At 41.0% G+C, this 12,300-nt stretch overlaps 1 protein-coding gene across 1 annotated transcript; it reads left to right on the top strand.

Annotated features, from left to right (window-relative positions):
• The first annotated feature begins 1,282 nt into the window (after window positions 1-1,282).
• LOC114557580 (gastrula zinc finger protein XlCGF57.1) lies at window positions 1,283-4,562 on the top strand. The gene is made up of 3 exons (XM_028581125.1): window positions 1,283-1,433; window positions 1,675-2,189; window positions 3,038-4,562. The coding sequence occupies exons 2-3, from the start codon at window positions 1,709-1,711 to the stop codon at window positions 4,420-4,422; spliced, it is 1,866 nt and encodes a 621-aa protein (XP_028436926.1). The 5' UTR covers window positions 1,283-1,433; window positions 1,675-1,708; the 3' UTR covers window positions 4,423-4,562.
• Window positions 4,563-12,300: the final 7,738 nt, after the last annotated feature.

The raw sequence follows: 12,300 nt of genomic DNA, 5'->3' as shown, positions 1-12,300 counted from the left end.
TGGAATCTGCTTGTTATGAGGTCATAACAAGCAAGGTTACCTCCCCTTTCTCTGCTTTGCCCGCCCAGAGAATTTGGCCAACCCATGAGAGAGAGACATCATGGCTTTCAAATGAGAAAAGTGGCAGTTGGTCAAGGCCACACCTTTACCCTCCACCTTGCCCCTCCCACTCTCCTCCTCAATAGCTTCAGACACAGAAATGGCACATACTAAGGAAAGCTCATTGTGGGACTGGCTCTAGTGGCTGTAATTCTGCACCAAAGCTGAATTTCGGGAAAGAGACTTCAGATACAGTATTATGGCGTTTTTCCATTACATGGTACCTGCTCGACTCGCCTCGACTCGCTGTGCGTTCGTTTTCCATTGCAGATTTTAGTATCGCCTCAGCGTGGCTGGTCGTCATAGCGACTGCCATGGGCGTGGCTTAGTAGCTTGCTTTCCCATTGACATATCCCCGACGCATTTCCTGGTTCTCCGTCTCTGTAAACAACATGATATCAAAGAGATAGTTAACATTTACTGCTCCAGATTTCCCACCGTGGTCACATATATATGACTCTAGAGTCGCTACTCGCTTTGTTTCTCTCACAGATATCGCCGTCACTCTCTCACTTCTCCCTCGTTCACTAGCTCCCCACACACACACATACGGCGACTCGACACACACACATCACACATGCACACACCAGCGCACCAGTATAACCATCAGGCCACTTGTATGCTACAGAGAAAGCTCTGCGTGGAGCCTCCGGCAGCAAAAAAACACCGCTGGCTAAACTATTTAAAAATGCCGTCTCTCGCTAGCAATGCAGTGATCAGTGACGCTTCTTTCCGACCAATCAGCAGCCTGCAGGGTTTCACGTCACCTTCTCGGCTCGCCTCAGCTCGCTTGGAACCTTGACTGAGCAGGTACTAAAAAAAGTACCTGTTAGCAGGTACCAGGTACTTTTTTTCGTAATGGAAAACCAAAAAAGGCGAGTAGAGTCGAGGCGAGGCGAGTAGGTACCATGTAATGGAAAAGCGCCATTAGGGGACCACTAAGGTCTATATAAAAGCATCCAAAGAGCACCATGTCATGGGACCTTTAATAAGCCTACGTATTTTGAAGTAAAAGGTTTAGCTTCTCAAGATCTGCTTCCAAATTCTTTTCAAACAAATATTTATTTCAGCTATTCCTAATAAAATAAAAGTAACATATTAGTCAATTGATTCTTTGTTATTTTGTTGCTGTCACTTTAATTACATTGTCGCATGTAACCGGATGTAACCTGGACATCACTGATCTGGCCAGAACGAGGAAGTGTGTGGTACTCTTCCTGTGTACACCTCTTATACTGTCTATGGTGTACACCCACAGTCCGATGTAGCCAGTTAGTACACGTTAGCTTAAATATTTGAAAGGAGTCTTTGGCTGAATTGCGTAATTTTCAACGGTAAGTCTTTTCTTTATAGCAGACAAAGCTGGATGAGACTGACCTCTGCATAGCCACAAGAAAACGGCAGTAAATAATCCTCAGTGCTAACGCTGCTGCTAGGCTAACGTTGCCGTTGGTGTAGCTTAGCTATGATGCTGACGCTAGATGTTTTTATATTGTATTGCTTGCATTGACTTGTATGTAGCTGCCTTTGCCTTTCAAGATATTTGCCTCAACAATGTGCTCCTCTGGTCCGCAGCACACTAAAGAGACGAACTCCTTATGGTGTCAACATGAAGATTAAATCTGCCAAGAAGTCTTTGCTAAGCAAAGCAAAGAGAGGAGGGAAACAACACGATGTGGTCAGAGTTAAAACTGAATCTGAATTAGAGCTGCAGGGTGCAGTAGAGGAAGTGTACACTAACAGAGGTGGTCTTAACATCCAAATCAAGGAGGAACCACATTCACAGGAGATTAGTGAGGAGCACAACGTCGACTCATCAAGTTGTTTAGACACTAAGCCTGAGACTGTGGCATCCAGTTCAGATGCTCACCATCAACAGGGACCCATAAAGGACGAGTGTGACTCTGACCCTCCGCCAGAATATGATTTTACTGAAGCTGCTGTCAAGGAGGAGTCCGAGTTGTGGGTTAAAGAAGAGAGAGACAGTTGGATTAAAGAAGAGAGAGACAGTTGGATTAAAGAAGAGAGAGACAGTGAGCAGGAGGCATCAGGCAACATCCAGGAAGAAAATGGAGAAGAGGTCTGCACAGGTAGGAGCAAGTAGTTTGTGAAAAACATACAATCCCTGGGTGCTTTTTGTTTTTACTAAGTGTTTGTATTGGTTGCACTAATACACCAGCAAGGTTTTAGCCAATTTTCAGCTTTAAAAAGCATATCTAGTGTTTTTTTTTTTTTCATTTGCTGTTTTGCACCTGCATTTGTATTTGGGTCAATGACGAAAAAGGGTTGGCAAGATGAGAACATTCAAAAACTTTGAAAAAGCTTTTTTAAAGGCATCCTTGAGTTTGGTTAAAATGTATATTTTGTGTTATTGTACATTTTATTTCATTTGAAATAGTAATAATTTTCACCACGTCAAGTGGTGTAACCACAAAGGAATGATTAATATTTCATCCACTACATTATTTGAATACAAATATATCTCCTATTTCAAAATTTTACAGAAAAATAGATTTTGTTAGGATTACTTCTACATTTAAATGATATTTGTTATTGCAATATCAAGTGGTAGACGTGCTGGAAACAACTTCTGTTTTCTAAATCTTGGACAAATCTTGTTTTTACAGTGGAGTAGAGTATTACATTTTATCAAACATTAATTTATCTGCACATTATCATATTTTCAAGAAAAATAGTGGTTACCCCATTTGACACAAACCAGTTACACCACCTGATGTGATGCTTCTACAGTCAAAAACCTTGTAAGTGACACTTTCAAGCACTGCAGTTAAAGTAGTTTATGGAACTTGCCGTTTAATTTCATTCCAATTACAAATATTTAAATATATTTAAGTCATTAGATTAAATTAAACAACTAACATCTTAACAAATTGTGTGTGTGTGTGTGTGTGTGTGTGTGTCTTCCTCTCCTACTTAGAGTCATCGTCTGATGTCTATCCATGTCCTCACTGCACTGTCTCATTTACTGACTTGGACTTCTTGGAGAAACATGTCAAATGGGTCCATCAGAAACAGTATCTTGCCAAGCTGAAAAATTGCCTCTCAAGCCGCACACTTAACCTCATCCCTAAACACGCCTGCACTGTCTGCAGCAGCACCTTTAAATCTAAAGTACACCTTAGGGTCCATGTACGTGAAGCCCACCCTTCTGCACCTCCCCGCAGGCTTTACCCCTGCCCAACCTGTGCACGCAGCTTCCAGTACCTGAAGAATCTGAAGAATCACTGTCAGCGCTGGCACACCATGTCTGTAGTTACCAGAGGAGGACATCTCAGCTGCGCAGACTGTGGGAAGAGTTTCAAAGCTACTTGGGGCCAAGGGCCTCATTTGTGTCATGAACCGCATAACACAGAATCGGAGGATAAGCCAATCTGTCTGGACATTGGTGTGCAGTGTCCAGAATGTGGCAAGAAGATGGGCACACCTCAAAGCCTGGAGGATCACATGCGCACCCACACAGGTGACCGACCGTTTGTCTGCAAGGATTGTGGCAGGAGATTCGTGGAGCGCAGCGGTTGGCGGCAACACATGAAAATACACACAGGGGAGAAGACGTACAAATGTCAGGTGTGCGGGAAGGCCTTTTTAAGATCCCACCACCTCAAGTGCCACTTAACCACACACTCCGGCAAGAAGGAATATTCTTGCTCTGAATGTGGAAAGGAGTTTGGATTCAAGTCAAGTCTGGATCTCCACGTGAGAACGCACTCCAGTGAGAAACCCTTCCACTGCAATGTGTGCGGGAAGAACTTTAACACAAAGAGAAACCTGAGGGTTCACACCAAACTCCACACCAATGAAAAAGCTCACCAGTGTGGGGACTGTGGCCTGAAGATCGGAGATCTCGGGGCTTTGAAAATACATTTGCGGACACACACTGGAGAAAGGCCTTACCACTGCACGGTCTGCGGCAATAGGTTTATTCGTCTTGCACATCTGCGAAACCACCAACGCACCCACACTGGTGAGAGACCCTACAAATGCACTGAATGCGACAAGAGTTTCACTCAGTCTGGCGACCTGGTGAAGCATAAGAGGATACACTCTGGAGAAAAGCCCTTTGAATGCCCAGACTGCCACAATCGTTACACTTCGTCTGGTGATCTTGGCAAGCACAGGAGGAGTCACACCAACCTGCGTCCCTACACATGTCAAGAATGTGGCAAAAGCTTTCGCTTGTCAGGCCATTTGAAAACTCACATGTTAACTCACACGGGGGAGAAGCCATATTCCTGCCCCAACTGCCTCCGCCGGTTTGCTCGCTCTCACCATCTCTCTGGGCATGTGGCTAAATGTCGCTGAGCCTTTTAATGAGAGGACTGTAAATAGTCATGCTGATTTTGAAGTGGTAACTATGGGAGCTGTATATAGTGTTCTGCTACCCTGGAAATCCAGAGTTCTCGCAAGAGCACAATTTGAATTTGCTCAGCGAGTCACTCAGGCATTCAGTAATGATGCTCATTAACTATGCCCTTGTAGCCGAGCTGCACCAATCACATCGGTGTATCTGATATAGGCGGGCCAGAGGCGAACAAAACAGATGACGACAGCGCTGCAACATCGAAATCATTAGTAAACATTGCAAGATGGCTATGGATGAACACCAGTTGTTTGAAAAGGCTTTGGCTGCTACAATGAACGAGTTACACTTGGCTTTTTTTATCTAAAAAAGGAACAGAAGACAGCGCTTAAATGTTTTTTTTTTACGGCAATAGTTTAATCTACCAGTTAGCTCCGCTGGTAGCTAAGCATATGGGTACGCTCTGGATACGTCACGCCATGTATTGTTGTGATTGGTCGTAGTGTTATCCAATTGCGTGCAGTGAGATTTTCAAATGCATGCTTGATGCCGCCCCTCAAATTGGGCCATTTTCATTACTCATTACCTTAATCTTTCGGATTTGGGTCTGGATTTCCCGGCTAGTGTTCTGCTAGGTTTTTCAATGGAGGGGTAAAATCCCTTAACCTGACTCCGCCAGATGGATTGCTTCGCATTTGCTCGGCATATCCATCTGGGAACTTTCCGTTGGAGAACTTTTGGGAAGGGGCGGAATACTGGTTATTTGATTGGATGAACCATCTGTCTATCACCTATGTTGGTGATAGACGGGCCAAATCAACAAATCAGATCCACGAAGCGTATGAAAATACAACCACAAGCCCGCCCCTGCTGCTGCAGGCAAAGCATAGCTCGTAAGCTCAGCATGCAAGCAACATGTCAGTAAAGGAGATTTGCCGTTTGTGTAACGAGAATTTAGGAAGAAAAGGCACCATTTCAGGTTCCCGGACCATATTCCAAAAGAAGGATCCAAGAGAAAAAAAGCATTAGCGAGCGGCTAACAGAATTAGGGCTACCGCTGGCTGATAATACTGGTTAGCTGATTGGATAAACCATCGGTCTATCACCACCTAACCCACCTCAAAACCAACGCTGATTGGCCCGGTCGTTTGGCTAACGGCTCCAAATTTTCTCTGCCTCAAGATGCCAGACTGATCTGCGAGTGGAAAACTGGAGCTCGTGAGATCAGGACGGTCTCACGAGACTATAAAATCCAAACTCATCTGTGTACAAATATTTATATGAACTTTCTGTAACCCTCTTGACTAAAATGACTGTTTTAACTTATTATGAAAAGTGAATTGAACACATGACATGTGTCATGTTTGTTATTGCATGGAAAAAAAAATTTTTAAAGCACTATCCCAGTCCTTGTATCATTTTTGTGCAGAGTAGCTCTCTATAATGTAGGCTATAGGATAGAGGCAGTGCTTAGTTGGACATGCAGATAATTGATTTTCTTTTTCCACAGATCATTGCTGTATTATTTGTAAAAACAAATTAATAAATTATTATTTGATGAATTTATAAACTCTGTGTGTGTGATGATGCTGTGTCTGTGTGTTATGTCACTGGGAGAGACCAGATTATTTGAAGCATTTGTGCACAAGTGTTAAATGCCCACAATGAGGATGGCCATATTTCACCAGAAACTGAAAACGAGAAATGGCTTGTAGAAATGCTTAAAAAAAAAAATGAATAGGTGTTAAAGACAGACCTGGGGCAGCTTTGAAGAGCAGGGTTGATACATTTAGCTTGGAAACAGTGAAGAGTAGAACTTTGGAATGGAGACTTAGGTAAAAAGAGCTGTTGAGGATTTATTTAGTCAACCTCTGCTTCATGAAACGCTCATATTATGAATTGTGTTTTTTTTAATTGCAGGAGGAATGAGAATTGCGGGAAGAAAAATGTTGCATGCTGCTCTATTTGTTTACACTGTAGTCAACTGAGCGTTGATGCATGGCACGGTGTATTCCGGGGGGGGGGGGCGGATCACCCTTTCGTAGCATTGTGTTTAACATATAAGCTCCAGGCGGATGTGAAAACCTGCCTAACATTTTTTTTTAAGCGGGCAGAGGATGCACGTGAAACTTTGCCATATGCGCAGTCGCACATTCATTTAGGTGATTTTTTTTTTTTTTGTGTGTGTAGCCACGAAGACAGTCAACACAGTCCAACATTTGTCAAATTGTCACTTTTTTTAATCTTAACCATTGTGTTGTCTTCCCGTCAACCTTTTTTTTCCGACGTTTTTGACACGTTTTAAATTGTTAAATTTTTCTTCTACACATTTTCAGCGCTTATTTCTACGTCCCATATTTTCAGATATAAAACAAAAATTGAAAACTGGTCAATTTGACCCGAAGACAACACAAGGGTTAAAACAAGTGAGTGTTGTGTTCGGAGACGTTTAAACATGTATAACTTCACAGGCACACGCGACTGGACCATAGCGACTGTTTGGAACTGAGATTAAGCTCATGTAACGTTACTTGGGCTGAAAGGCTGATGCAGCGCCAACACTAGCTAACGTAGCTAACAACAAAACTAGTTTAAGCAGCGCTGTCATACCGTATTGACAAGCTGAACATGGGGGGCTCTTCGGGGCCAAGTTTTAAATTCAATTTAAAAGTGAAGGCACGCCGAAAGCACTGCATGAAGCACCCTTCTTCAAGGAACGCCAAAAACATGGTTCGTAAGTAAGTTTAGTTTTCTCATATCCTTCGGCAAATTATACAGTTGACAAGTGGTTGGTTTCACTTTATAATAGACTGTACACAGTTTGTTTTATGGCTTAGGGAAGTCAGTATGTCAAATGTACAGTGCTTACCTCTTACACTTCTTATTCAAATCTTATTTTCAAAACAGTTTACCCCTCTACATTATATTAGGCTAGATATTACTTAAATTCTTTTCAATCATAATACATGACTGTTATCTATACATTCCACTATATACATTACAAACAAGTCTAAGGTTCTCTCTTTGTATGTCCTAGTATGTGGACGTGCATCACATGTTTACAGTGAATTTGCCACTGTAGTTGTCATATAATCAATATCTTTCTCTGTGTATTTAAAATGAATTGAGGGGATGCGACACATTCGGACAAAATAGTAATACATTTAATTTGCACTTTTCCACAATTCACCAGAGTGGCCTTCATAACTGCATGCATGATTTGGCATATTGTCTTGTATAGTTACAATAGTAACTCTTCATCACGCTAAAAGATAGAGACCTCTAGTGCTGTTTAGGCAAAAAAGATACATCAAGGAGAAGATAGACCTTTAATCACAGAAATACAGTTTATTTTTTATTCCCAAACGATTTTTGGTTTAAAATTGTTTCAAGTGCTGATAACAGCCTTGGTGTGTTTGCACAAAATGTTAGTCAAACATTTTCAGCAATGTAAATATTTACCAATGCCATTACAATGACAGACAAGCTTTCATTTGCCTCTGCTTTCTCTATTTATAGGTCTATAGATTTCCTCTACACTGAAGAGGAGGGCAGCAGGTAAGATGAGCATCCTCAAACAGCTGCACGCACGGAGGACAGAACTGAGGTTGGTAAGATAAAGATCCGCTCATTCGAATAGGGACCAGGTCGCCCTAAAAAGACTGAAACCATATCAGGGGATGAGAAACCACTATCTTTGGCCAGTAGAATAATCTGTTTTCCCAAGTCATCTGGTCAGCCCACAAACCAAACTACAAACTATAATTGACTCTCCCACATGTCAATTATCAGAAAGAGAAGAGGACGCCCCAAAACCAAAGCATTACTATGGAGGAATGTCCCCTGAAAAACAAAATGAATTGTCCATTATTAACAACATGATCAGGTCTGCAAAAAGAAGACAAGGACGCTTTAAATGCTGCACTGCACAAAGCAGAGAAGAGTTGAAAAATGAACAGGAGAGTAATGAGCAACTGTAAACAAGTCGAAGAGGAGCCAGCAGACCCTGAGACACATGAAATCTGCCATGTAACAAAGTTTGGGAATTGGGAATTTGAAGGCCTGGAGGCATTTGTTAAGGGAGGGACTGAGCCATGCTTAACTGGACACTATGAGGAGACACCACCAGCAGAGGCAGTGGAAAGCAACACAAGTAAGCCAGCTCACATCTCATTTTTTACTAATCCTCTACAGTGCAGCTAGATGCTTAATTGAAGAAGTTGTTAAGCTTATTTTCTTACCCATTAGAATATACATTTATTCCTCGGACCAGTACAGATTTTTTGAGGATGCCGTTGTTGTTAACAATTTTTTTATTATTATATATGGGTGTTCATCTTTATTTAAAAAAAAAAAAAAAAATCCTAAAGGAAAGCACAAGGTCTTTACAAGACCTCATGTAAATATGTTTGCTAGACAGAGATGTTGGGTTATGGTGTCCTTAAAAGTGATCAGTGCAAAAAAAACCTGCATGAGGAGAAAACTCCTACTGCTCCCATTGTTGCACCGTATTAAAAATCAGAACTGAATTATTAGGGTTTAAGCACCTCCTCATGATCACTTTACTATCCCAAGGTTTTTTTAAATGTTACAACTGGATAAAAAACAGGTAAGCAACTTTGCCCAGTTTTTTCAAATGGAAAATGAACTTTGCTTTCTTTTGTAAATAGCTATTTTACACCAGAACAAGTTTGCAAGTGTTGCTGTTATATATTGTAGATAACACTTCAACATGCTTTCATTGGCACATACAAGTGCACTGACATTAGTCCTGACAGGCATATAAATATGCATAATAATATGAAATAGTAAGAATATGCAGTATGCCATACTACTAATAAAATTGTATTGCACAATCTTATTCACGGAGTCTGGTTTCCTGCAGCAGCATGTCAAGTATGATCACTGGGATTAGCACTATAGTATAGTTAGACAAGTGTTCAGTAGGCCAGTTTTCAATTAGGTACAGAGGTCCACTTATATGAAACCGCTTTTCTGCTTCACTTCGCAGTCGCTCCTCATTTCTGATTAAAAAAAAAAAAACAGATCTTAAACAACTTCACAATTCAACAATCTTGACTGGGTACAGTACTATGTAAATGAGGAATGATACAGTGTATAAAAGCTGTGCAAATATGTTATTGCAATCCTTGTTTTTATTTATTTCTTCTTTTTTTATCTCTAGTATTTCTTGCTGAAAATTGTATTGTTTTCTTTCTTTTAGACATTTTGAAAATATTTGTTTGTAAATTGTTGACAAGCATATAGCTGTCTTTCATTTCAGTGTTAATTGGGTTCCTTTGACAAGCCTTCATGTTTTTGTCTTCATCCCACCTGTGCATTTTTTTTATATTGTGTATTTCTTTCTCATGTTTTATTAAAATAAAGAACTAAAATGTGCCCTCTAGTTATCAGTCCTCAAAGTACCCTAGTACTTAACTGTCTCAACAAGTCCTCCAAACCATGTGAGGATATCGGTCGTTTATTACTATCCTCTAATACATCCCACGGCAGCAGTTTTTTAAATTAGAGCCCCTAGCGGTGGCTTGAAATATGACCTTATATCTAAACCAGTTTTAAACACGTCGTTAGCATTGTGAAATAATCTCAGTTTGGTTAGGTTTAGACACAAAAACTACTTGGTTATGTTTAGTTACCAACACTAATTAATTAAGTTCAGAAAAACATCTTGATTCAAGTTGTCCAACCACCAGACCCACTAAGAGGCTGTACAAATGTGACCAGTGCGAAAATACTAAATACTGTTACTGTTATAAAAAAAAAAAACGTGTGATTTTCCACATGAGAAAAGAAATCCTAGGAGTCTTCTCAAAAGAAACACCTTTTAAAAAAAAAAAAAAAAAAAATAAATCTAAAACTAGATAGATGGCAATACTCTGAGGGGGGAAACACAATTGTTATAGAAGAAAATGAATGCATTTTTTTGTGTTTTAGATTACCTTTGAAATGCATTGTCATTTTTTTTTTTCCTTTAATCTCACCATGTCTTTTACATTTTATTTCCTCTTCGGATCTGGATATATATATATATATGCCTCTAGTAGGGCAGTCATCAGAGGAAAACCTTGCTCACACATTTATTTACACCCAGGATATGCATCACTAGGACAAGGGCCACAACCATACCTGTCTCGGTCAATTCGGTGGGAATTGGTCTATTATTTTTATGTCCGCAATTACGAGGACAGAGCAGTAACTACGACTCCAGAGCAGATAACAAAGATATATTTAGGAGTAAATAATATTGACCGTACCTTTGTTTAAAGCTGGAATCAATACTTCTTAAAGCGTGTCCATTTTTCATTTAGCCGCGTCATGTCTGTGTGGAGGAGGGGCAGAGAGATGAATGGTTGGATTCTCTAATTCCCCCTGTTGCAGTTATCATAATTGTTGAACAACCACGGTTTTTAAAGATCGGTCTCGAGGAGAGGCAGGCCACACAAAGAAAGTTAATAGATTTGGAAAATTGAGATAGATTGCACAGCAGCCGTTTTTGGAATGTTCCATCGGCGTGGCAGCCAGATGGACAAATATGATCCGGGGATGAGGAGGTTGAAAAGGGGGGTGGACGCTGCAGCACACAAACACAGGGCAGCAGAAAATGCATCCTGACAAATAAAGGTGTTACTGTTTACCCTTTTCGTGCAATATGCGTGTATCTCATCGTCTGGGGTGTGATAGCCGGATACATCACAGTTTGAGGCCTACATCAGCTGTAAAGCAGATGAGTTGGCCGGTGAATTCTCCCTGAAAGGCCGCAGTGAAACAGCAGTAGTTCCTCTCTTGAGGCACCAGGGGGAAATGGATAGCTGTGGAAAGGATGCTTCGGGGAATATGAGAGCTCAGGAAATGTCTCTCACTCAGAAGTTCGGACAATTTGTTAGAACTATGATATGGAATGAGCCTGTGGTCAGCATTGCATATAGAAAAAAAATGTTTTGTCCCTTTGTAAAGTATCATGTCATACCTCCTCCTCCATCATAAATAGTGTTGTTCCAGCTGATAGTGCTCTGACCTCTGACCCTGTCATTTGTCTGCAGACGATGGCTTTTAGAACCTCCAAAAGGATATTTTACAGCAGTGATTTATCCAGAGGGGCCTACATTTGTATCCATCCGTTTTGATATTGGTCATTGTTTTCACATTTGATGCATTCAGGCTTTTCTCTCCTCCTCAGAAATTTCCCATATCCAATTTTTGCCTTTCCTGTGTCCAATTTTCCCTAATATTCAGATGATTATGGCATGATGCTTTCCTTCCCTTCTTTCAGCGTTCTAGTCTTTTCCTCTGCTGCTCCTATTTTCCCCGATACTCTTTCACTCTCCTCCTTAGAGTCTGACATACAGCTACATGATATGAATGTTTAAAGTGACAATGTTTAATCAGCGCAGATATAAATGCACTACAATGGCTGAGAGTCTACTGCGAATCAGCCACAAATCGAAACCTAAAACCTTACATTTATTCAGCCTTCCCTGTCGCAGAACCAAATTGCAAAAACATTTTCAATCTGCCCCCTTTGACAGACAGTCTGTAGTGTTTTAGGTTGCAGTCTGAGAATTGAATTACCCCATATTGAATCTTATAAAAGTCCAGTTGAGGGGATTTTCTTTTTGTGATGTAATTTGAGCTATCCAATTTTCCCTGTATTTACTGTCTATATTTTGTCAATTTAGCAGAGGAACACATTGTGTGCGTTGGCGCTGGGTGTCACTGGTGTCGTCACGCTACGGTGGTTTTGGTGTTGGCTGGCCTCAGAGGTCAGTGTGTGGGAAGAGATGGTGGCTCTGCAGGGCTTTGCAGCGGCTCTTGGCCTGTCCCTTTGGGCTTCGGCAGGCCCACATCTACTACTCTTATTC

Source organism: Perca flavescens, chromosome 6 (genome assembly GCF_004354835.1).
Source record: "Perca flavescens isolate YP-PL-M2 chromosome 6, PFLA_1.0, whole genome shotgun sequence".
NCBI lineage: Eukaryota > Metazoa > Chordata > Actinopteri > Perciformes > Percidae > Perca > Perca flavescens.
This window is presented reverse-complemented; position numbering and strand designations above follow the sequence as displayed.

Coding starts and splice junctions, on each gene's coding strand:
- LOC114557580 (XM_028581125.1), top strand. CDS start 1,709: ATGAAGATTAAATCTGCCAAGAAGTCTTTGCTAAGCAAAGCAAAGAGA. Junction 2,190..3,037: donor TGGAGAAGAGGTCTGCACAG/GTAGGAGCAAGT, acceptor TCTCCTACTTAG/AGTCATCGTCTGATGTCTAT.